The 25,674-nt window shown below is 43.8% G+C and overlaps 1 protein-coding gene across 1 annotated transcript in view; it reads left to right on the forward strand.

Annotated features, from left to right (window-relative positions):
* Positions 1-25,674, forward strand: part of PITPNM2 (phosphatidylinositol transfer protein, membrane-associated 2) — a 70,351-nt gene that overhangs the window by 4,786 nt on the left and 39,891 nt on the right. Inside the window, exons 2-5 of the mRNA XM_009321176.1 lie at positions 12,541-12,755; positions 14,388-14,509; positions 16,215-16,448; positions 24,504-24,827. Coding sequence (XP_009319451.1) covers positions 12,541-12,755; positions 14,388-14,509; positions 16,215-16,448; positions 24,504-24,827 — 895 coding nt within the window. The remainder of the gene's footprint in view (positions 1-12,540; positions 12,756-14,387; positions 14,510-16,214; positions 16,449-24,503; positions 24,828-25,674) is intronic.

The following is a 25,674-nucleotide window of genomic DNA, read 5'->3' on the forward strand; positions in this document are numbered from 1 at the left end:
GAGGACTCTGTCCTGGATGTCTTCTCTGACTCTGCACGTCACATCAAAGGAACGTGCAATATTTCTGTCTCTGCAAGGACTTTGAAACCTGTCAGACGCAAAGGATAGGACCTTCCTATCTGTTTTATGCATTAGATAGATCTTATTAAAGGGTCTCTTAATTCTTCTAAGTGTCCTGAGTACTTGTGTCTCAACAGCTATCCTTTCTTGTAAGACTTACTTCCTTTTCTTGTGTGTTTAGGGAACCTACCTTTCTGTGCGCCTCCCCCTCACCCCAGAAACAACGCACACTTTAATGTTAAGTCTCTGTCTCATAAAAGCCTGTATTCCAAGGTCTGAATGCATTTGTCAGAAAGATCAGTATGTTATTAGCCAAAGGTCAGTCCATTTATCGTCTTAATTCCATTCATTGCTGTGGTTCCATATGCTATGAGATTCCGAGAGACTGTTGCCCTTCTGAGATGAGAGAATTCCTCTTGTTATTAAATCTTATATTTATATCGGTGTGCATAGCTTACTTTCTCTGCTGTAAATAACTCCGGTCCTCATTCTCTCCATGCAGTTTTCTCTGAGTACTTGTGACCTTCCTCCAAAGATAGTGTACTTTAAAAATATTCTTCTGGACCTAGTGATTGCCTTTTGAGGATGAGACTTATTTTAAGATGCTGTGTCATCCTTGTAAGCTAATAACGTTAATACTTTGTCATTCAGCACTTTGAGGGTCCACGGCTGGGGAAGGACTCTGTTTGAGGCAGTCTGTTAAAGATATCCCATCTGCTCAGCACTGTCTGCTGAACTCGGGCAGGATCCTGGGAATCGAGGGCTCTTCTCATCTTTTAACATGAGCCTCTCTTCTACAGTCCCTCGGGGCTTTGCATTTATTGCCTTCCCTGAAAAATCAGAGTGTTTCCAAGCATCTGCGGTGTGCTGTACTCACCTGTCGTGCCTGCTGACCCTGAGTCACTTCCCTCCTTTCCAAACGATCGTGGTTTTGTCCTTCATCTCAGTCTCCAGACCCCTGCCCTGTCCTGTTTTCTCCTTCATTTGCGTGTAGCTCTCAGAAGCACCTTTGAGAATAGACTTTAAAAAATGTGCTTGGTGGTGGTAATTCTTGAGGCCATGTCCTGATATCTGGGTGCAAAAGTCGTGTCCCTTAAACTGTTAGCTACGCTTAGCAATTGCCAGCAGGCTCAGCAGATGGTGAAAGATTGATTGAGTGGGGGAAAACAAACTAACCCTTCATCTCTGGACACTGACGAACAGGATGGCTGATTATTTTTGTTTCATTTGCAGATGCCTTGGCCATCTGGACAGATAGACATATATGCTTTAATTTTAAAAGCAGGTGACACTGCTGACAGCTCCAGAGACCCTGGAAGATTCACAAGTCTAAAAGCAAAAGCCTGGTTTGAAGCTTTTCCGCCAATTTCTATGCTGCAGCATTCAAAACCTGTGACTTCTACGTTCTCTCTTCTTCCTCTGATTTTCTTTGTGATCATGAGGGCTTGCATCCTTTTGAAAGAGGAGAGTAAGACACTCGCAGTTGCTTAGCTTTGAGAACAAGGGCGGTACAGGTACGTTCAGTGCTACCGGACTTGCGGTCTAATTTGCACAGGTGACAGCGACACCCATATGGGTTAGCATTTTGGGAAAACGTACAGAAATAGCAAACATCTTCTTTGCATTTACTTTTTTTTCTTGTTTTGTAGCCGTTATCCTGGAGCAGTTCTTAAATTGGCTGTTGTTCCATACCTGGTGAAAAAAAGATTGATTTTAGAGTAGTGAACTATGTTGCCTTGACGGTTCACGTGCTCTCTAACAAAACTGAGTGAAGCTGAGATAAGGTTATAACACAAAAAATATTTTAAACTTCAGATTTGTACTGGTTTTAATGCAGCACTGGCAATTCTTCTGAGCTTGTGGCTGTCAAAAATCCTTTTTCCGTCTTTATTCTTATGAAAGAAAATTTCTGACCTGTCTACCTCTGGACAAAATCTTGGCTGTTGACCCAGATTAGGTTCTCACTTTTTCAAATACCTGAAGGCAAGTAATGAATTAAGTATTAGAACTGTGGGGATTTCTTTAAGCCAGTCCTCCAGTATTTTAGCATACAGCCTATCGTTAGTGAACAGTTGCATTGGGTTCCTAAAATCTGAGGGATGTAGCCAGAGAATCAGAATTGATCCAAAACACCCTGAGTTGAAATTTTGTCTCTGACTCACAATATAATAATGGGCAACTTGCTTCACCTCCCTTTAAACTAGGGACAGTAATTCTCACAGACAGTGTCTGTGGAATAGTTAATACAGTGAAAAATCTGTTTAAAGACAAGGAGGGAAATACTCAAGGTAAGAAGAAATACTGAGCTGGAAGTGTAGTAGACATTTTGAAAGATGGACCATGTGGGCTAAACAAGTTTGAGGTGTCTCCATAATAAAGTGATTCCTAATTCATGTGCTTCTGGCACATCCAGCCCTGGCTCCATAGGAGTGTGACTGGATGTCTTTGCAAGGCAGAGTGATTAATGAGTGACCATGAGAATGGTTCTCTTAATGCTGTAAATTATTTATAGTCCTGCACAATTGATTGTCCCCAAAATATCCTGGTCTTGTACAAACAGCTTCATTAATATCTAGACCTGATTCTAAATAATGCAGTGCATACAACGTTTGTACAAATGGATGCTGCGGATGTTTCTGCTCTGTCTTGTGAGAGTCCGCTGCTGACAACCTGTCCTGCCTTTAACTTTTAGGGCTTTATTTAGGAACGTGCTTCACCTTGCAAGAAAAGCAGCCAAGAATGATGGTGCTGCAGATGTGGTGCAGGTAACCTGCACCTGCTTGGGTGAGAATGGTCCCTTCTTCAGGGCCTTCTGCATGCTCAGCTTTGCTCTGTTTCTGCAGGCTGGGAGTCTTGCAGGATTTTGGGCTGGAAACCCAGAGGGAGGAGGTTCTTGCAGCTGCAAAGGGCTGTGACCCCCACCTCAAACAGCTCTCGGGAGAGTGAAGGGGTAGCAGGAACAGACCCAGGATCTCCCGGACACTAACATACCTCCCGTCAGAAAGCAGCTTTACATGTGCTTCTCCATGACAAGAAGACCCTTCATGGGTGACATCCTCTTCTTCTTGTGTGCTTAATTATCTCCTTGGAGGCAGCATTACACAGTGACTGAAGCATGGGTCAAAAGGCCAGCAATTCCTGCGTGATAGTCCCAATTCTTGCTTGGTAAACTTGAGGGAAGAGCCCCATAATATCCCTGCTGCAGGCAGGGAGGTGATCAGATGACAGGTCCCTGCAGAGCTGGGAAGGACCCAGAGGGGAACCCTCCTGGAAATTGCAGCTAATCAGTGCTGGATTGGGAAGATAGATGCTAACTACTTTATGGTTCCTATCAAAATCTTCTGCCTAATAAGCTAATGTGGTTGGACATCCCCAGTGAAACCAGACTTATCTTGAGGGGGAAGGGCAAAAGGTACTTGGCTGTCCTCGTGACTCTGAGCATAACCCCCAGCTGCAGTGTGGCGGACAGCCCCAAAAAGCTGAGACTGAGTCACTGCTGGGATTTCTGATCTGCCAGGAGAATGCATCGCTTCCAAACCCAGCGTTGGGCAGGGATGTGAAGGTGGTTTGTTGATCTGTAAAGTGAGTGGATCCAGAGGAGGAGGTGCTCATGGTCAGCAAAGTCTTAAGTCTCTGTGAAATGTCTCCATATTGATAGAGCTGTCCTCTTTGGCCATCTGATACAGCAGCCTGGAAGGTGACAGTCTTTTCATGGCATTATGACTACGTTTCTGCCAGGATGGGGAGTCTTCTGATTTCTCTCCACACACACACTTTACAACTCTGTCTTATTTTAGGACTCCTTTTGTTTGTTTTTGACTGGATGGTAGGGACACTTAAGACCAGGTTTTATGTTCAGCTGGAGGAGCACCGGTGTTTGGGGGAAGGGGTATTGCCTAGATGGAAAAAAGCACTGTGCATTGCCCAGCCATTGATCAAACCTAGAAGGAAGATGTTTAAAACAGCTGCTCTTCTGCCTTTATTTATAAAGCCATAGATGAGGAACAGATTTCTTTCTGTGCTCCCCAGGGTTTCAGGTCATTCCTATGTGTACAGTGCAATGAGGCTAGGAGTCAAAGTGCTATTGTAAAGCCTCATGTTCTGATTGTTATCTTGTTGATTCAAACTAACCTTCCTTTGCTAAATAAGTATTGATACTGGCCCTTCATGTATTTTTTTTTTAACAGCACTAATTGGATTAAAATAATTGTCATGCGTGAAGGATGCATGTTAGAGCGCAAAGGGCACACGGAAACCTCAGCTGTGGGTACCATGGTTACTAGTGACATCACTTGGTTTGCTGTTAACAGTAATGATTTGTGTGCAGCGCTGAAGCCTGAGTGAAGATGGCCTAAACTAAACCCAGTGGATTGCTGATGCAGTCCCATTGCCATGGAAACAGATGTTGCAGCTTAAAGATGCCTGCATTCATAATGTGATGCACATGGTATAAACAAAAACATGGTCCTGTGGTGTCCACAACTTCTGAAAGGGCGTGAATAGTGTTACTGGAGAGAATGGGATATCCCATTGCAGTTGGACTTGGTTTCCCATTAAAGTAGTGCCAACTTAACTGTGCACGATGAGATGTAGTAAGCTTTGCCTTTGAGTAACAAGAACAAAACTCACAAGTCCCTTACTGTCCTCCAACAATTTTGTTGTTGAAGGACCGTCAGTCTGACTTGACAGGGATTGTGTCTGGTTTGTACCTTACAAAGTGCAGGCTCAAAAGTACTGTTAAAACCCATCCCTGGAGTAACAGGGTTCCTAGCTCCTGCCTACCTTTTATACTGTCTTTCCAATATAACCATCAAGACTGCTCAACTCCTGCAAAACTGGAGTAGAGAAGCTTCCCTGTCTTCCCTGTTTGAGGACTGTTTTGCTGTAGTTTGGTAAAGGTCCCTACTGAAGCCAATGAAGAAGACTGCTGCGTCATGGTTAGGATGCTGAAATGGGGCTTGAAAGACCTGGGTACTAGACGTAGCCCTGCCAGCAGCTCTGTGCCTTCAGGTTACTTTCTCCCTCTTCAAAATGGTGCTCTCTTGTTGATTCCATCATCTTTAATGTGAGAGGACTCAGCTATTCTGACTGTGGCACAAAAGCCTTTGACAGCAAGAAGTTGTGTGTGCTGTTCTACTTCAGCACTCTACTGCATTAATAACAGTAAGGGTGATTTTTATTTTTTACTTAATTCATGTAACTTCCTGTTTGCTCTTAGAACATGTTATGCACTGATAAAATTATGTTGGTTTTGATCTGATCAGAAGTTCTCCTTCTTGGCTTCTGTAAGAGTGGAATAGTACCATCTCCTCTGCTTCCTCCTTTCACACTGAAAAAAGCTTTTTGCTCAGATATCACCCCGATTATGGTGATATGATTTGAATTGAGTGTTTCAGGTCTTTGACACACACATTTTGAAAAGAAAAAAAACCCCAGCAAAAAACAGCTTGGGAAGTACGACTCTACTGTACTTTTAGGATAAACCACCATTTTGTTTTCATAGTCAAAGACCTGATTTTTGATTACCTGCAGTAAATACTGACCATGAATGGTGCCTGGTCTATCAGATATCTGTATCAGCAGGCAGAAGGTTGCCGGTGGTGAAAGCAGATTGCTCGTAATGAATTAGATGTCAGTTCAAATGCTCAGAAAGGAGTGGTTAACAGAACACAGAGCCGAGTCATACCGCAGCAAGAGACAGCTGAAGATGGAACGGATACACCCATGTGCATGCACGTCGTCACTGTACATGTTATCCATGTACAAAAATCCTGGGCTGGGAAAATGTGTTAAGAATAAACCATGCATTAGTTTCAGGACCTTTTGGTATTTTCCAGTATCTCTATCATTGGCTTCCTGGTTTTAGGTGCTGTTTAATTCTGGCATGGAGCAGCTATGGCTGAAACTGTGCATCTGCTGTCATGTTGTTTTATTTGTGGTGTTTGTGTGCTGGTATCGCCACAATAAGCCCAGATATATGGCTGAGGCTAACAGGCTGCATTGCTTATAACCTCTCCCAGCATTTCTGTGAAAGGCTTTCATCTGCAACGCACCAGTCATAGTCTAACCGGTACCACCTTAGTACGCGCAGCTTCTGCTCTTGTACAGTGCCTGCGGGTAAGAGATGATGATGGCTGGAAGGCAGCTGCCTGGAGCACATGGAGGAAGGCAGCTGGCGATGGGAAGAAGGCAATGCTTTGGAAAATCAATTAGAACAGTGAAATCTCTGTCAACCTGAATAATGTCCAACTGGAGATAGTTGGGAATATTTTTCCCTTAACATATGGAAGAGATTGAAAACAAACAGTTTATTCCTCTCCCAGCCTAAATTCTGTTACTCAACCCTTTACATCTTTGGTGTCTTTGTACTTCCTTTCTAAAACTGAACAGAAAAAAATTAAAAAATCAGTCTGATTAGTGAAACCAGGTCTTAAAAGCTATCCAATGATGGCAGGAGTCATCCATCCTAAGCAGCTTCAGGCATTTTTGTTGTCTGGTGGGTTGCGTGAGGCAATTTAGGCTTTCTCTGGTTCCCAAAGGACAGGTCTGTTTCTGGGGACTTAATTGGCATTTGTGGTAGCCTTAGCATCCAGTACAATAAAAAAAATAGTAACTGGTCATAGAGAATGTTTTCTCAGCCTCCCTTGCCACACCAGTATGAGCAAGTATGTTAGCAGGATCCTCTGGGGATATTTGCTGACATGTTCTTGTTCAGTGGTTACATAGATGCCTTTGTTTGCTGTCGTTGTTAACTGAAACCATCAACCAGCTGTAAACTTCTTGTATCCATATCTGTGTCTAAATGGGATAAAAAAAATCCCAAGACTTCAGTGTTATTTTAATGGATTCTCCCAGAAGAATTTGTCTGGACTATCAAAATACCCTATTGCCAAATGGGAGCTGGAGGAAGAAAACAAAAAATCTTCTGATTATTCGTTCCAGACGATGATTTGTGTCTTTATTATTCATGGACAATAGGTCTACCAAGCATAGTGCTGTCAGTCTTCATAATTCAAATAATCTCAAATCAAAACTCTCCCGGGTCACTGAAGTAGGCCACTGGTACTGTGTAAATACATTGCTGTAATGCACCAAGAAACTTCATCGTGAAGCTAAAGCATGTCAACCTTTTGTAATCACTATTTAACTATTTAGATTGAGGGGTTGCACTGTAAACAATCAGTGGTAAGCAAGGTGAGATTATAGCTATAATCTATTTTTAAAAGCTAGAACAATGCCTGGATCGCCTGTTATCACCATGCACCCTACCCCGTCTTTACTGTTCTCTGCAGTACCATTGCAGTGCTCAAAGTAGTAAGTTACAATTAAAAAAAAAAAAAAAAAAAAAAAAAAAAAAAAAAAAACTTTAGGAGAAACTAAACCACTGAGCCATTTGCAGTGCTGCTGTAGGCTTTGCAGAGATTTTTCTGTGTATGCACCTGAGCCTGTGTGCTTTACTCCAGGGCTGAAACACAAGGAGAAGGACTCTGCTGGTTTAAGATAATACCCTTGTTGGTGGTGTTCTGAGCAATACTGCGTTGGTTGGTGGGGTTGGTTTTTCTTCTAATTCACCAAAAGCAAAACACTATAAGGCACGTTTAATTTCCACAACCTGACTTCTGTATGCCTCCAGCTGATACGATAAGGCATATCTTAACTGTTTTATCCAGCATTATGCATTCTTGTTTCATGAATTCTGTTCCTCCAGCTGTAGCGAGACTCCTCAAGCTGTGGGGGGGTTCTGTTGCCATCAACCATTGTTCCTTTACTGAGCTATGCCCCACTAGAAAAAACATACAAGTTGCATTTAGTCACCTGGTCCCACTCAGCTGTGCCAGGTCAAGTTTGCTGACTAAGGCTTTGCAAGATGTGCTCTGTGTTGTTAGCTTGTAGTGAGGCACATTTCTGACTGGGAAAGGGGATGGAAGATCTGAGAACTGATCAGCTAGTGGAAAGCTTTGTTTACAGCCGTTTGTCTCCTCTTGTGAAGGGCAGATGATAAATGGGGTTAGGCTATCCCAGTGTTTAGATGACATTCATGGGAATTATTCATCTATGACTGTTATGGTGAGGTCATGTGCTGTGTCCCATGCTATGCTGCTGTGCCAGGAGATTTATTTTAATAGAAGCCTTTAAGTAACTGGCATTCTTGCTAATCATGGTGCATCTGCTTCTCTGGGTTCCCTGTTATGAGTAATTTAATGCTATTACTTTAGCTAGAAGGGATCTGTGTCACCATCTGTCCTGGAAAGCTATTGATGGGGCTGTGCAGAACATGAAGTGTCATCAGCAGAAGAGAGGGACTTCTAAAGGGATGACTGGATTTCCTGTTGTAATACAATATAAGAAGGTTTACTGTGATTACGGCTTAGATAACTTGCATATGAAGACTGTTAGCTACTCTTTGATTTTTTTGGGGACCATTCCTCAGATATTTATATAGAGGGAAGATACTGTTGTCAGTTACTAGCAAGTAGTAATAACGTAGGTAATCTGCTAAGTAAAGTCTCTACTTCTGATAGGGGCATGGGTCTATGAGGCTGAAACCTTCAAGACTGACCCTAAAATGCCTGCACATCTGCCACTCCCAGCAGACAGATATTCTTTGGAGAGGGCTTGCCAGACACTTTTCAAGCCAAATGCTTTCCTAATCGATGGTTATTTTTTAATTGTTGTTTACAGACCACTTCCTTGTAACAAGCCCTCTCCATGCGGTAGCTGAGTCACAATAGACATGAAGAGGCTATATGGTTGAAAAGCAAATTGCTCTTCACTTCCATAAGTGGTGTACTTTCACAGTACCACTTACGCACAGAGTATCATCCTGGTCTCTCAAGTGTGTGTGGCTGATGTCTTTATTTTTATTGTCTGAGAAACGTATCTTCTTTTTGTCTTTGTGACTGGTTAGTAATTGTACTGTTCACCATCTAACCTGACTTTTTTGGTCCTTCCTGACCTCACTGCGGCTTGTTGCCTCCTCTCGGCAAGCTAACAAGTATGAGAGCATGCAGGGCTGGGAAGCAGCTTTGTGTGGGTTTATTGTGTGGAGTTTTTCTTTGATTGTACTATCCTTCCCAGCGATAAGTTATCTTGTGTTTTGAGTATAAATTGGCCTGACTCAAAAGTCCTGGTTCAAAAGATAGTTTGGAATATAAACTTTGCAGCTGTGATATTTTTTTTTTTTGTCTTGCGGAGGTGCAGCTCTTATTTCACATTCATCTAAGAAAGTGTTCTTGCTGTCTCTTGTCGTATCTTATGCAGATAAGTGACAAGCAGGAGGAATGTGTAGGGCCAAAATTTGCTTAAGGCTTGCAACCGGGTGAAAGAGGCCATGGGCTGGAGTTGGTCATCTGGAAAGGCTGAAGGAGGAAGCATGCCCTGCTTTCAGAATAGGGTTCGCGGTCTCCTGCAGGTGCATAGAAGTGAGTAAAATAACCAGAAATGAGAAGTGGGATGTGAACTGACTTCCGCAAAGAGTCTCAGTTAATTTGGGTTTTTCCCTTCTTCCTTCCCTCGCAAAGTGTTGGGACCATAACACCATGCCACCCATCACATATCCCACGATCAGACAGCTCTGTCTGAGAAGCTGAGTGTTAGCATTACCAGGTCATGTGGAAAAGCTGCTTGTGGAAGTATTAATGTAAAGAAAAAATTGGCCGGTATTGCAGGTTCACCAGGGTTCTAGCTATAGGATGACAACCAGGCGGCTCAACTTCATGCGGAGAGATTTTTGACAAAACTGGCTGAATGGGGGAAAGAAAAGTGGAGAATGCTAGTGTTAGCTGTATGTGTCTGGGCTATCGCAACCGCTGGGCTTCAAGCCAGAAAGGTTTGAGCAGAGGTCCTCCTGAGCCTGGATCAGGCCCCATAGTTATGAAAGACGTGGAGTTTGTTTTTCTGAACTGCTTCGGATATAAACCATTTCTTCTTGTGTTGAAATAAAAAAAGATCGATTCCTCAATTGAAACCTGTGCAGAGACTAAGGATGTTTCATCCCCAAAGATGGGTAATACTGATGAGGGCATGGCTCAGAACAGTTCTGTTTGGAGGCTGAGGGCATAGGCAAGTGTCTGTGTCCTGTTCACCCCAGCTTGAATCTTCCTTTCATGGAGAAGTCACAGTTCAGGAGACCGTCAGAGCCTGGCTTTGTTTTGAATGCTTGTCTTTAGTCTTCTCAAATGGATCAAGTTGGGGAGAAACCTCCTGCTTTGATCCATCTTCAGTCCATCAGGAAACACAACAGAGGAAAATGGAGTTTTTTGGGGGAACTGTATTAAGCAAGGGTGACACAGTATTGCAGGGTGGGGTGCCAGGGGCTTCGATAAAAGGAAACACATGTTGCAGGAGAGCTCCCCGGCTGCTGCTGATCTGCTTGATGGGAGCTGAAGTCAGAATTGGCAGCACAGGATCTTGAACCTTCAAACTTACGGTCATGGAAGCAACTGGCCCCTTGCATGGCCCTCTGAAGAGCTTTGAGAGGTGGAGAGCTATAAGAGGAAGGGAAGGCATAAGGCATATCTCAGATGTAGCTCTGAAAGGAAGAGTATGAAATTGCATTCTGAGAAAGAAAGCCTAGAGGGTGTGTTTATCCATTTTCATATCAACCATGGCTATTAAAACAAAATAAAACTTCAGTGTCTTGGTTTTCAAATTCAATACAAGTGCTTGTAAATCTGGGGACCCAGCTCTGTGTAAGTCTGGCTTGGCACAGTCCTAGGAGGTCCTGAGTCCACTCGATGCTGTGGATTTCTTTTGAAATTGAAAAAAAACTAAATATGTTTTGATCCCAAATGAGGACTTGCAGATTTGACTGGAATTGCTGGTGACAGTGCAATCTAGGACGGAGTTTTAAATCCAGCTGATGTACGATTCTACGTGTGGTAACTTGGCACGAAAAGAACCCGTCTTCCCTCTGCTTATGATTTCCACATGCTTCTGCCATATAGTAAAACTCTAGATCTCCATAATTTGTACCAACTGTTCAGAGGAGATGCTGTGCTATTACTCTGTCTGACACATTTGCTATGCCTGCTGGGTTACTGCCTTTTCCGAGACCTTTGAATTAACCAGATTTTTGGGTCATCAAGATTATTTAATGTTATTGTCATAAATATTTGTACAGGACTTGGTCAGTGCTTATATAAGAACTGAAAGACAGCAATTTGTTTTAAGAGGATGTGTGTTTTAATGAACTGCCAGCTGAATGTTAGATATAAACTGTAAAAAAAGTGCTTTTCTTTTGCAGGACTATTGCAGTTTGTGGAGTGGGAAAAAAATACTATTGAGATTGTCAGTTATTTAGAATTGTCAGTTACAGCTGTTTAAATTTAAAATCGCTTGAGAGTTCTTTAAAAAGAGGGCTATTTACTTCTAAGTAGTTGTGTTGGCTTATCATCCTGTCCTCAAAAGACGAGACACTGATCTCTTGCATCTTATTAATCATTTTCTGTTGATGTTATCCTTTGAATTGTTTCTGTGCCAAAAATGAGAGGTTGTTATTGTGTTATATTTCACAGTTGATTCTTGTATAAAATTCCTTTTTTTTTTCTTAATTTCCAAAGTACTGTCCTCTGAAATACAAACAATAAACTCGAAATACTAACAATATGAATCTGTTGTTTGGAAATGATGAAGGTTATATATCATCCAATCTGCTGAAATGTGTTACAAATGAATAAATATTTGGTTTGCCTCTAGCTCTTCTTAGAAGCACTGAAATTAGTTGTGGTTTTTTTTTTTTTTTTTAATTGAAGGAATTTTCGCCAGGTTTCTCAATGAGGGACAATACTACAAATAAGCCAAAATATGGAGGCTGCCAGGGGGTGCTGTGTGCATTCTGGCAAACTTGGGTTGCTTCTTCTAAATACCTTAATTAGCAGAACATAGTCTCCAAGCTGTTCTTGGAGAGCTGCTGCCCTGCCAGACCGCAAGCAACAAGCCCCCAAATCCTGTGGTTTTAGGTCATAAAATAGCCTTTAGTACTGTGATGTTGTGCCGAGTGTGTGTATGAGTCTTCGTGCTGATGCAGCACCACAAGAATGTGCCAAAGTCAGACGAATTCCCCTTCGCCGTGTCATCTGCTGATGTAAAAGATTTTTGTGCTGTTGGGTGGTTCACACCTGGAGCCAAGGTTTAGTGTGCTCTCGGGAAGAGCGACATGTAACCTGTTACAGGAGCAGGAATTGATGTGTCATTAGGTCTGCATTCAAACTGTCTCTTAGTGTCCAAATCCAGATTTTTACAGGATGCCTAATAAATCAGATCTTTGTTCCTGTGTTGGCCAAATGAGTCTCTAAACCTTTCCTTTATGATGCCTAGGTTTGGTAATCTTACTGCCAGGGTGCTGCTACAGTTCTGCCGTCTGGATGAAGCGCTGCTCAAAAGGAGTCTAGAAACCATCTCCAATGGTCGTGTGCTTTGAGACCTTGGTATGTACAGTGCACTGGAAGGATTAACTATGTGATATATTTTCCCTTCCAGAAAAAGAGCAGAGAGGAGACATGTGGGGAAGGCAGTGGAGTAGAGATCCTGGAGAACAGGCCATACATGGATGGACCGGGAGGCAACGGGCAGTATACTCACAAAGTGTACCACATTGGTATGCACATACCCAGCTGGTTTCGGTCAATATTGCCCAAGGCAGCTCTGCGAGTTGAAGAGGAATCGTGGAATGCATATCCTTATACAAGGACAAGGTAAAACTTATCAAGATGTCCAGAGCTGTTTCCCTACTTTAGAGAGAGGATTTGATGTCACTCTGTGTGGCGGTGGCATCTCTTCCATCTCCTGTAATATCCTTTAGAGAAAGCGGGGTCAAGTCCTAAAATTCTTACACAGTGCTTAATCTCAGGAATGCGAGTGTTGCCCAAGCTGACTGCATGCGTACTCGAGAGTTTGTGGCTGGTTGGTCTAAAATGTGAGCTGTTTTGTCCATCAAAGCGTGGGAAATCTTGAATAGTTTTTATTTAGTCTTGTATCCTGCACTGCATGTTCTACTTAGCGTTGCAGATATCTGCTAGCTCAGTGAAGTTATAAATGTGCACGGTGATGGGACAGTTGTCATGTTGAACACTGTCAAATAAGACAGGATTCATTTGTTCTAGGGGGGAAAGTGTGGGGAGAGAAAAATCTTAATAAATAATTCTGGTGCTTCTTTTTTGGGAACTGTCTTACTGTCACTTAGCTAGAAAATAACAAACCTACATCCTATAGTTTTCATCCTGTGAAGGGAAGAGTGCCAGAGGCTCTGTGGAGCCCTCTGGGATCTCCTCGTTTTGGCTGATTTTGTCTGGAAGGACTTCAGATACCCTGGAATAAATAGCCTTTATGCCAGTTACTCTGGTTTAGAGCATTTTCCCTTTTCCGAGTTTACAAGTCTGATACTGCTGTCATCTTTCATAATAAAAAGGCTTTAATGGATATTTTGATTTTTATCAAAAATCTAGAAAAGCTTCATAGTTCTGTTTTAGCTGGTCTCTACAAATAACATTAGTCTGGGGAAAGGTGGGGAGTCAATGTCTGCATATGGGCAGTTGTTCATGACTAAATGTAATGGAGCTGTCTGACTTTCAAGTGATTAAAGTCCACTTCCAGTCTGTTTTTATCTGTTCTCTTGAAATGCCCGAGAGTCAATCAGTTGGCCCAGAAACCTGGCGCTACACAGAACCAGTCCGTATTTTATTCTGCCATAGATTCCAGGCAAGAGCTCTGTTTTTCTCCTGGTGGAGGTGCATTTCCAGGGTGTCCTTGTATTAGTATCTGTGTCATAACATAACTTGTTAGTACAGCGGGCCCAAAAGTTATCTCCTTGCTGAAAACCGCTCCTTTAAAAACAGTCTGTCCTGATAATAGTATCCTGGAGGAGACATTGTCAAATTAGGTTGCGGGTTTTTGTCAGTGTCTCTGCAAAGTGAGACAACTTGGTGGTCCCCTCGGGTGTTCCGCTTGCTTGTTGCCAGCTGGGAAGTTGTTTCTTGGTCAGTATGGGTGCCCAGTCTCCAGTAACTGCTGGGACACATTGGTATCTTCTCACCAGTAATCCATGTAACACCTCATGGGGAGCACACCCCTTTGCTGTGGACTTGGGGTTCTACTAAACCAGAGCTATTCCAGTGAAGCCACATGTCCGAGGCGAGCTGATGTCTTAAGAAGTCATTAAAGAAAATCTCTTTAATCTGTACAGACAGTATTTTAAGCATATCTGAAGTAAAACATGAGTGAAGGCTGGCTTGGATTTGAAGCTGATTTTGTACATCTTAGGAAAGCATTTTCTCTGCTTGCCAAGCCGAGCGGGACTTAACTTTAAGCTGCGTTGTTCTCGTTTTCAGGTATACGTGTCCATTTGTGGAGAAGTTCTCTATTGATATTGAGACATACTACAAAACTGATCCAGGAGAGCACGTCAACGTGTTCAACCTTTCTCCTGCAGAAAAAAGACAAACCATTCTAGGTGAATAGCCTCTTTCTTTTCCTTTTTCCTTTATTCTGCTTTTTTTTGCTGTCTAAAGGATTTTGCTTGGTATGTCCCATCTGCCTGTCCATCCCTGGCCCCCCTCCCCCCCAAACACCTACCTGCACCCCTGTTGGTGTCAGGCTGCGGGGTAGGCTTACATCAAGTAAAGTGAGGACACCTGAGTTCTCTTCTAGACTTGAAGTAAATTACATGGAAATCATTTGAATCCCCCATTTGTAAATTGGAAGCTGATGCTTTCCTGTCTTATTTGTGCAGCTCCCGAGGAGAGTAAGACTTCTAATGGTTTTGGGGGTAATAAGTAGACATAACCATAGAAGAGGAAAATATTGCTGTATAATTGTGTAGCTCCTTCGCATATATGAAAATCATTCCCATCTGCATTTCTGAAACATGAAGGTGTATTCCATTTTTGCTTCCGCTCCTCTTAGTCTTGCCCTTGTGCAGGTTAACACTTCAGCTTCGCAGCTGTCTTTGGGAGATTGGGTTAATGAACCTTATATATGTAAGGATTTAATGGACAAGGCAAAAGGGGAACATCTTATAAAAAGGCGGAGAATGGCAAGTGTCACAGTGATTCGTCTGCCTTGCTATCCATCGTGGTCCGTGCCCGTGGCATTTGCCGAAGACCTAACTGCGTGGCAGGGAGTGCTGGCAATTACAGCCACGCAGGACTGAAGCATCCCTTGCCCTGAAGCTGCTGAGACCGGAGAAGTGTTGAGCTCAGGCTGAGTTCTGGCAGTCCCATGCTGCGCTGGCCGCAGTGGGAGCTCTGGGGAAGGACATCTAGTGGCTGCTCTGGCTCCTTGAGCGCTGTTGATGTGCGGGACATGGCAGTTATCCCATACAATTTAACTTCAGTGTTATTTAAATTTATTTGTTTTGAACTTCAGTTTGATTGTCCTCATTCCTAAGCCTGCTTGATCAGGCTTTCAGTACTGAACAAATAGACTTGAGTCATGCTGCCTCACTGAGAAGTGTCAGAAGAGCTGTCGTTTCTTGGGAGGTGTGATCCTGCCCTTCAGTCCAAACTTCAGATGTTTCTGCTGAGGTCTAGGGTGGAGGTTCCTGATCTTTAAAATACGTTCATTCACTCTGCTCCCATTGCAGTTCCCACTTATCCATTGTTGAAGTGTTAATTAGGACTTAAGTTCAACTTTCTGCCTTCCGTAGTACATCTGGTGTAACAATAGCACAAGGAGTTACCAGTAACCTCACTTGATGGACTCCAAAATAAGATGTTCAGTGGGTAGTGCCTTTTCCATAACAATACTAAGAAAGGGCAGGTGTATTTAACTGTCTCAGACGAGACAGAGCTGTAGCACTGTGAGTGATATTAGAAAAGCTGAAAGATGGAATGTGCAAAAGATCTTTTTGGAGCTGGAAAGATGGAGTGAGCAGAGTGCTGTGGATCTGCAGTCACTGTGGGCAAAAACATCTATTTGGAGCAAAGCCTCTGTTTGCTGGAACTGTGCATAGTAGTTCCTCTGGCAGAGCTGGTCACTGCCCAGCAGCAATGTATAAACAATTTAAATATCAGTTGTTTAAGTGTAAGTAAAAAGAAATCAAATTGCTGTAATGCTTCTGGTACTCACTAAAACAGAAATAACTCCTGAAAAATGGTATTTTCTTCTTTTGTTCAGGAAAAGGAAATGTTCTAACCGTTTCTATTCTCTTTCTATAGATCCTATTGATATTGTTAAGGATCCTATACCTCCACATGAATACAAAGCTGAGGAGGATCCCAAGCTGTATAAATCAGTGAAGACTAAAAGAGGCCCCCTCTCAGAAGACTGGATTCAAGAGTACAAGAACAACCCTGGGAAATACCCCATCATGTGTGCATATAAACTGTGTAAAGTCGAGTTCAGATACTGGGGGATGCAGTCGAAAATCGAGCGGTTTATCCATGATGTTGGTGAGCATTTATAGTCTCGCAAAGTTCACTGTCGACTCCTTAATGTTGTTTCTGAATTGAAACACAAAGGTGAGGTATGTGCAATGTATCATATCCCAAGACATGTCTGTGAAGAGATTCTCAGATCTGATTACTCTTTTTGCAGAGCTGTGGGGTCAGTTCAGAAAAAATCATGTTATTCTGTCACTTGTAATCATGGTATGTATGAATCCAAACCACGTGTAATCACTGAAAGGGTTTCAAGTCCTGTGTAGGCAAGATCTTGCGTTCTCTTTTTTTAAGATAAGGATCTGTCTGTTTAACTTTTCCAGATCATTTTCAAAATCTGCCAGTTTTCTTTATTGTGAACAAAATCCTCAAGGGCTGCTCAGAGAAATGAGCTTCACTTGTGAGTCCTAAGTGGTTCCAGAAAACCACTCCCTGGAGCGTCCCTAGTTTCTACCTGCCTGGTGGCAGGGCTGGTGGGTCTGTGTGGTCATACATCTCTGGCCTCCAGGCTGCGGTCTTGAGGCCTCCCCACCTCACTGTGCTATAACCCACCGTGGGTCATTGACAGCTCTTAGCTGTGAGTAAATGTGCTGCTTTGATTGATGCATCGTTCTTAGGTCAATGCTTTTAAGGGGGTATTGTTTGTGTCCCAGAAGTAACTAAGTGGAGACAGTCCAGGTGGTAGCAGTGCTGGCAGTAATTTGTTCTTTGCAGAAAATCCATAACACAACTGATACGGTTTCTGAGCCTTGCCACAAGAGACAGGATCTGTGGCCAGGTGGAAAACTTACAGAATGTTTTAAAGAAGCATTCCCATCTCAAAAAAAGTGCAGAGCTATGGCTGTCCTCGGGCGAAGAAAAGACCAAAGAAAGGCTGTATAAAGGATGCTACCTGCTTTCTGTACACAGTAAATCCTCCTACGTGACCTCTACAGCTGTCCTTTCTATATGCAAAGCTTCTTTGAAGTGCCTGATGCTAGCATAAGTAAGTAATTTTATAGCTCTTTTCAGTCATAATGTGCTCCTGAGAGCTAATGTGGAAAACGCTGATAGAGCAGTGGAGAACAGTGTGCACCGCTCTCTGAATAGTCACAGGTTGCTTTCTTAAAGCTCCTTTGGTTTTACTTTACTCCAGATAGAAGGTTTTACCTGTTACAGACTGTATTACAAGTGGCTCTCTGCAATGAACTCCCTTGGCATTTTGGTGACATGGGTTAATTTAGTGTATACTGCAAAACATGGGGGCAGAATAACAACTCCATTGTATCTGTTAAATGAAAAAGAAGCATGTGACTCTCTGAGTTGTTCAGAGGTGTTTGGCATAGATTAAACTGTGGTCCCTTAGAAATGTTTCTTTTGTATTTCGTGAAAGATTGCCTGCCATTTTCCTCTTGATTGAGGCTTTGCGGAGAGCTGAGCCAGCTCATTGTCTGCCTTTCAAAAGCCTTTCCACTCTGTTATAATGATGGCAAATACCGTTTTTCAAAGTGGTTAAGATGCATAAAATCAGAAAAGTCTTTAAGGCAAGACAAAGTTGAGTGAGTGAAAAGTGAAAGCAAAAGCTTTGGGTAGCCACAGAAGATGTGTAGCTTTCCCCTGCGATGGGATAGCCGTGGGGAAGCCATTAGTGAGTGGGAAAAGTGCCATAGCACGTGTACCAAAGACAGCAAGGCATGAGGATGTTTAGGTTGGAAAGATGGGGGCTACATCATGACTGACCAGGCTTATATGCTGATCCCAGTTTTGGGGTTTCAACTGGTGACCGAAAGCAGATGGAGACCTTTGCGCATTGTGCAGCCGATGGTGGACCAAGCTCTCAGGTGCCCCAGAGATGTTCTTGTGGGTCAGCCTCTCCTTGGCATTTTTCTCCTGGTGCCTCTGTTCCCAGCTCCTGCAAACTTGTTTCTTGGGGGATTAGGTGTCTCTGTGCAGGGTCGCCAAGCCAGCAAGAAAACGGAGGCAGAAACCAGGAGCAGGATCCAAACTCTGCCCAAGGCGGGGAGCAGTACTTAGTGGTGCGAACTAAAATTAGAGAATGGGTTGAAAGAAGAACACGTCTGAGTTGAGTGATGGATGGATTGTGATACGTAGAAAGGCTGCTGAGCGCGGAGGGAGTAGCTCTGGGGGATGGTATTGAAACGTTCTCAGTCTTACTGAGTGCAACAGCCATTTTTTTCTGATGACTAATTGGACAGTTACTCAGTGCTTTGACAGTCTGAGACGCAGACTAAAATTGTGGGCTATTAGTCTACTTGGCTGTAATATTGGTATGCTTTTTTACTCCTTTCCCATAGAATTTAAGTTTAATTGGACTGGCACTGCATAATGTTCTGCTCCCACTTCCTTCCTAATGGTGCACGTGGGCTATGATTCTTTTGTTGTTAAACAAGTGTGTTGACTGTGTATGGGTTATTGATTATATATTATGGCAAAGTGTGTTCCCATCCCAGTTACTGGAGCTTTGTCTAAGCCACTGCGTCTTAGGCTAAATATACCCAAATTGTTGCACGGTGATGAAGTGGAAGTACTTTTAGAAAGCTCTTTTGCAGAACTTTTGCTTCACTAAAGCACTCAAAAGAGAAAGTTCATCCAGAGGGGTACTGCCCGTTGGGGCCTGCAGGTAGAGTTTTGTCTTTTCAAGGGTAGGCAGCTTGCAGTTAGCATGATGTGGATGTGACCACAGGCTTTTTTTTGTGAGAGGTCTGAGCAAGGGAGGGTAGGGAAGCAAGCAGATACAACTGCAGGTTGCCTTTGATCGGATACATTCAGACAACCAGAACTGTACTGAGAAAGTTATGGGATCTGTTGTGACTATCAACGAAATAGTGTTGCATAGGGAAAATCAGGCATCCTTTATCTGCTGCCAGGAAATTGTGAGCGTGCATTATAAAATGCTTTGGGATGTTGCCACTGGGCACGCAGTTGATAGGTATCTGCACAGTTGCTTTATATGGATAGTTGAGGGGGTGTTGGGCAGGATTTGGTGGTTGGGTTTTTGATTTGTTTTGGGTTTTTGCATTGAGTTTTTGTTACGTTTACTATTTTTATTTCATGTTGAAAAACAAGCCCAGAACTATAGACAAAAGCTTTTTAAATTCAGCTAAAGAGTCCTCTGTCCTGGCTTGTCTCATGGTCATTTACACTTCCTTTTGTAAGATTAATTTCAACATCACAATCTCAGGCAAATCATTTACAAGAGTCAGCACCTCATGGATTTAACCAGTCTCTGAGTTGTTGAGGTGGTGAGTTGCAAGGCAAGTGATTTAAATGTTTGCACTCTGCTAGACTCTTCACAGATGATCTTTCTGCATGACACAGTAGGAAATGTTATAATTAAATCAAAGCAATGATGATGGGTACTTCTGAACTCAATCTGCATGTGTACATTTGTGCATGTGTGGTTTCCTTGGGTTTTTTAAACCAAAGCGTTGCGCTTTTTCTATTTTATTAGAAATAATAGTCTTGTTAACTGCTGATATTACTGAAATCAGCTGGTACCTGTTCCCATTATTTCTGATTGACTTCAGTGTGTGACTTGCCTGCCGAGACTGTGGGGTTATCCTCCAGTTCTGGGAAAGAAGGCTCAGATGAACATGGTGCACACTGGGTGGAAGGGGAAAACTTATTCTAAAATCCTCCCTGATTCTCCTGTGTTGCTTGGTTCTCTCTTCACACCAGAGACACCTCTTTGTGAGACCATCTCCTACCCTGCATTTCTTCCGTACTGCTGGGTTGGTTTGCTCTGTGGGCGAGAAGGGAACACGCATCCCACAGCAGGTGGTGGCAGGGGAGACGGAGGAGCGTTGCGTTGCCTGGAGCCTCCCCTCCGCTGGGCTTGTTGCATTCCTGTCCGACCTGGAACAAGGTGACGGGTGGGATGCTGCACCCAACCTGTCCTCCCCGGCCAGTTCCCACTACCCAGGGGCAGCATGCCACAGGCTTGCAAGGCAAACTGCCAAATGGGCTGCAGCCAGCCGTGAGGCACAGTGTGTGGTATTGAGTGTGGGACAGGGACTCCTCGGGCTGAGCAGGAGATCATAGAATCATTAAGGTTGGAAGAGACCTCTAAGGTCATCGAGCCCAACCGTCAACCCAACACCACCGTGCCCACTAAACCATGTCCCTAAGCACCTCATCTACACCTCTTTTAAATACCTCCAGGGATGGTGACTCAACCACTTCCCTGGGCAGCCTGTTCCAATGTTTAACCACTCTTTCAGTAAAGAAATTTTTGCTCATGTCCAGATGTTTGCACCTCCCCTCCTGCCAGAGAGAAAAATGAAAGTGAACTGGACCACAGATGCCTTCAGCACTGTCCTGATGGGCATCTCTGATCTGTTAAAAAGAGAATTTTTCCCAATTACACTCTGTTTCCTGGGTCTGATCTGTCCCCTCCTTTTCACTTTTCAAATAAAAAGCTTGTTTTTCTCTAACATTTTGATAAAAAAAATGCTTTAAGACTTGATTTTTTTCCATTGCACAGGGAGGGAAGCAGTGTCTGGACAAGTGAGGTCAGTCATTTGTAGCTGGATCTTGAATCCACCACGTAGCTGCGTGGGGGCACTCGGTGCTTCCTCTGGCTCTCTGCTGCGCTGCAGGCTGAAGATCAACTCAGTGATGTACTCACTGCTGGGCACTGAGGGACTGCTCAAGTTTCCCATCCCTAGCAGTGAAGATTTTTTTTCTGCAAGCCATGACTTCTATTTTTCAATTTCTTTTGTACCTGGACAGCCTCGTTCTCTTCCAGGTTTTCTTCCTGTGTTTAAGAAGGAGAAATGCAGCATCACTGACACATCCCAGGTGAAGGCCAGAGGCTAGGAAAATAATCTCAGTCTTTTTTACTTCATAGCTAATCCGGAGTGATAGAGGCACAACAGCCGTGAAGCCCTGTAATGCCATCCTATTTTCAAAAGAACAAGGCTTTAGGGAAGGGTAATTTGGGATGTCTAATCAAAGTGATGTGAGCAGTGCAGATGGGGAGGTCTGTGAGTTGGGGGGAAGCTGTACAGGTGATTTTTGTGAGCTAAGAGGTGAAGTGAAAGAAGGCAGAGGGGAACTTCAGGAGACTTTTTTTACCCCCAAGTGGTTTTCGTGTTCCCTAGGATGTTAGCCCTTTAAAACAAAGACATGTGGTCGGTGGCATCTGTGCATTTACACTGAGAATTTCCGAGGAGTTGGTGCATTGATACATCAAGGCTGGATCCAGGAGCATGAGCAGAGGCTGCTGAGCCCTGGAATGGAGGGAGTCTTGGGATGGGAGTGAGGGGTCCGTTCGCTTCTGTGTCTGATCACAGTCTGTTTTCAAGGTGTTTCAAGCAAGGTAGACGTGGACGTTGTGGATGTGGAAGTCCAAAGGATGGTTGTGGTGTTGGGAACTGAATTACAGCAAGGGAAACGTTTTCCTGGCTTTCAGTGTGGATGTGATGGGAATTTAATCTTCGTCTTTAAGCTCTGCTGATTGTCAATCATAACAGGAGGTGAAGAGGCTAAAATATTCTCCTGCAGTTCTGCAAAAAGTAATCTGGCGGGGAAAATAACTGAGTCTCGACTAAGGTTGAACACAATTAAGTTGCCCCTTGTTCTGCCCCCAGAAGGTCAGAGTCTGCTGGCTCAAACTTGTCTCTCCTATGCGGAGCTCCCTTGTGAAAGTCAGGCAGAGAAATGCATAAAATATTGATAGATTTAATCTTACTGTGCAAATGAAGTTCAGGTTGAGCTGGTCCATCACATTAGCTGCTGATCTCAATGGCTATTTCCTCCTGATAGGTTGACTTGTGATGGCTGGTGGCATTAAGAACTAACCAAAGAGCAGAGCAGACAATAAAGTGCCCAGACCTGGAAGGAAATAAACATATAAAAATAAGCTTTTTGTATGTTTAAAAAACAAAACAAAACAAAAAGATTGCTGAAAACAAAAAGGATCTTTAGGCTGAACATCGTAGAAACTACAACAGTAGTGAGATCTAAGATTTTCTGTACAACAGTGAAGCACGTGTTGCTGGAAACACCTTAGAAACCCTGAGCACGGGTCGTGGTTTAACCTCAGTCGGCAACTAAGCACCACGCAGCCGCTCGCTCACTCCCCCCCCCCGTGGGATGGGGGAGAGAATTGGAAAAGCACAAGTGAGAAAAACTCGTGGGTTGAGATAAAAACAGTTTAATAATTGAAATAAAATGATAATAATAATATGATGATAATAATAATAATAATACTACACAAAGCAAGTGATGCACAGTACAATTGCTCACCACCCGCCGACCGATGCCCAGCCAGTCCCCGAGCAGCGGCCCCCCCGGCCAGCTTCCCCCAGTTTATGTACCGAGCATGACAGCACATGGTATGGAATGTCCCTCTGGCCAGTTTGGCTGTGCCCCCTCCCAGCTTCTTGTGCACCTCCAGCCTTCTCAGTCGGTAGAGCATGGAAAACTAAAAAGTCCTTGGCTAGTGTAAGCATTACCTAGCAACAACTAAAACATCGGTGCCTTATCAACTTTGTTCTCATCCTAAATCCAAAACACAGCACTGTACCAGCTACTAGGAAGGAAATTAACTCTATCCCAGCCAAAACCAGGACAGCACAGTAGGACCATCCAGCTTTGGCCGTGCTCCTGGAAATGGACGGTGGCTTACGAGGGCCATCTTTCCTCATGGTGGTGCTTAGAGAGCTCGATCTGCAGCTCCCAAAACCTAAATGATTTTAATGTAGCCTGTTGGTTGCTCTCTATCTTGTAATAGCAGTGGTGGTGGTGTGGCCTGTGGTCTTTGGACAAGGTCTTCATTAGAGTGAGAGGACGGCTACCCTGCCTGCCAGCTTTTTGGCACAGTATGTTTCTGCTCCAGGCTTAACAACGGAGGATTGTGGATCCATAATCCCACTGACAACAGATCCCACTGCTGCTTTTGGCATGTCCTTCAACCCATCTTTGGCTCAGTTTCCTAGTAATCAAAGGGGGCACAATATTCATTGATTCCCCCACCCCCACCCCGAAAGGCTCCTGAGGATTAGTTTATCAGTATTTATAGAAGCTTTTAAAAGCACCATTACTGCTGTGTGCTCCCATCAGTAATAAATAGCAGTTTGGAGCTTTGACGTGTCACGAGCTTTTAAGCAATAACATTGGTTGAAAATCCTGACAGTGACTGTACTCTTTAAAAAAAAAAAGTCTTGGTGGTATGATGATGTTAGCCAACAAGTTTAAGTCTTGAAGGAAAGTTTCTGTTGCCTGGTCAGGGGCATTGTGTGTTGATATTGAGACAGTTCTTCCTTTCAGATATATGATACGTTGAAATATTTTAAATTGGCTTTACCCACTTCATTTTTCTCTTGCAGCAGAAGACAGATGGTATCTGCAAAATAAAGCATCTTTATTCCCTCCCTTACTTTGCTTCCCATCCCATTATCTCAGAAGCTCCTATTTGTGATGCTGTTTCACTGATATATAGAAACCGGGTGCAGAAACCAGGTTTCCAAGGAAAGGAGAGGTTTTAGTCTTAGCACTGCTGATGTGGGATGTGCTTCCGTCATGTAAAAATTGTGGTGGGCTATGTAGTGTTCATCAAGGAACCACTTGAAACTCTCCTGGATAAAAAAAATCAGTGGTTTTTATTGTTGATGTTGGCTTTTTTTTTTTTTTTTTTTTTTTTTTTTTCTTCTGGGAACATACTTCACTTTGAAGGCCAGATCCAAATGTTACAGCTTCCCAGAACTTCATGGGAGTTGCAGTTGTGGTCTGTGCGTGGCTCCTCCTTGGTGGAGCAGGCAGTTACAGAACAAAGTCCTCCATCCAGAATTAGGAAATCCCTTCCCAAGTTAAAAGCAGTCGCAGAAGACTGGCTAATTTTTCAGTGCATGGTTGGTTAGCAAGAATTGAGGAGATAAAGTACGTGAAGTGACCAGTTTGCCATCCTGGTGCTTACTATATGAAGACCCTTTACTGCAGCTTATAGCATTGTGTTTTTGATGACACTGTAGTATCCTTGCCACAGTGTCTCGAGGTTTTGGGCAGCGGAACACATTGATTCCTGCAGTTTGTAGCACTGGTGACAGGGGCATTTTGGCTTTGCAGGCTTGCGGAAGGTCATGGTCCGTGCCCATCGGCAGGCTTGGTGCTGGCAGGATGAATGGTATGGGCTCACCATTGAGGATATCCGGCAGCTGGAGAAGGAGGCACAGTTGATGCTGGCTCAGAAGATGGCCCAGTTCTGCAGTGAAAATGATACTGAGCAGCACAGTGTCAAAGACGCTCCTGGTGAGAAGGATGTTGAAGCCAGCACAGTTTCACCTGTTGACACAGAGGATGCCGCTGGTAACAGCGAAACAGCCTCTGGGAGATCACTCACCAAGCAGTGGTCCACGTCTTCCAAGTCCTCACGATCTTCAAAGAGAGGAGGTAAGATGCTGCTGATGACTTGCTCTTCTGAACTGCATGGAGGTTGGGCTTTTGGGAGGTAGGACCATGTCTCCTTGTGGCTGGCACCTTTGGGACAATGCATATTTCTCCTGTGAGTCCTTTTAACTCAGAGGCCTTCTCTGCTGGTGTTGCAGGCTCAGTCTTCTCAGGTGACCTGTTACGGGTTTGGGAATGTTTCTAGTCATCCCATAACTGTGACTCAGTGGCACATGGCAGAATTCCTGCCAATCTCAAAGGCGGAGGAACTCTGAAAAAACGGTAGAAGAGCAGGCAGCATCTGACTAGCAGCAGTGGGTCTCAGAAGATGACAAACAGCGGCACAGACAGAGTTAGTCCTTGTTACCCAAGAGCCACTGGTGGCTTTTATAAGGCCTGGTCCTTCAGCGGTGTTCCCTCTCTGGATGTCTGCTTGTCCGCTGTGTCACAGAACCAGCCAGGCTGTGGGTCGCTGTTAACTGCCTCTCGTTTTCCAGGAGGCAGCTACAGCAGGCACCCCGTGCTCCTTGGCCGGGCTTACACATTACTACATGCCATTCATTTCAGAAGCGGGTGTTTGGCTCCATGAGTGCTGCAGTGTAGCTCACACAGGAAAGCACCCCCATTAGCTACCAGGAGATTAAGGCAGGTACCCCAAAACAAGTGGGTGGGGGCTGCTGCCTTCCACTGGTGATGGTGTGCAGTAGCTGTTCAGAGACCAAACATCACAGCCTGGGATTAGGTGGGACCACGGATCGTGTTTATGTTCCCTTTTAAATACCATTCAGGAAGCTTTCAGGATTTTGCAGTTAAAGCCTATGGATACCCTGTAAGGACTCAGCTTTGAGTC

Source organism: Pygoscelis adeliae, unplaced genomic scaffold, assembly GCF_000699105.1.
Source record: "Pygoscelis adeliae isolate BGI_AS28 unplaced genomic scaffold, ASM69910v1 Scaffold93, whole genome shotgun sequence".
Taxonomy (NCBI): Eukaryota; Metazoa; Chordata; class Aves; order Sphenisciformes; family Spheniscidae; genus Pygoscelis; species Pygoscelis adeliae.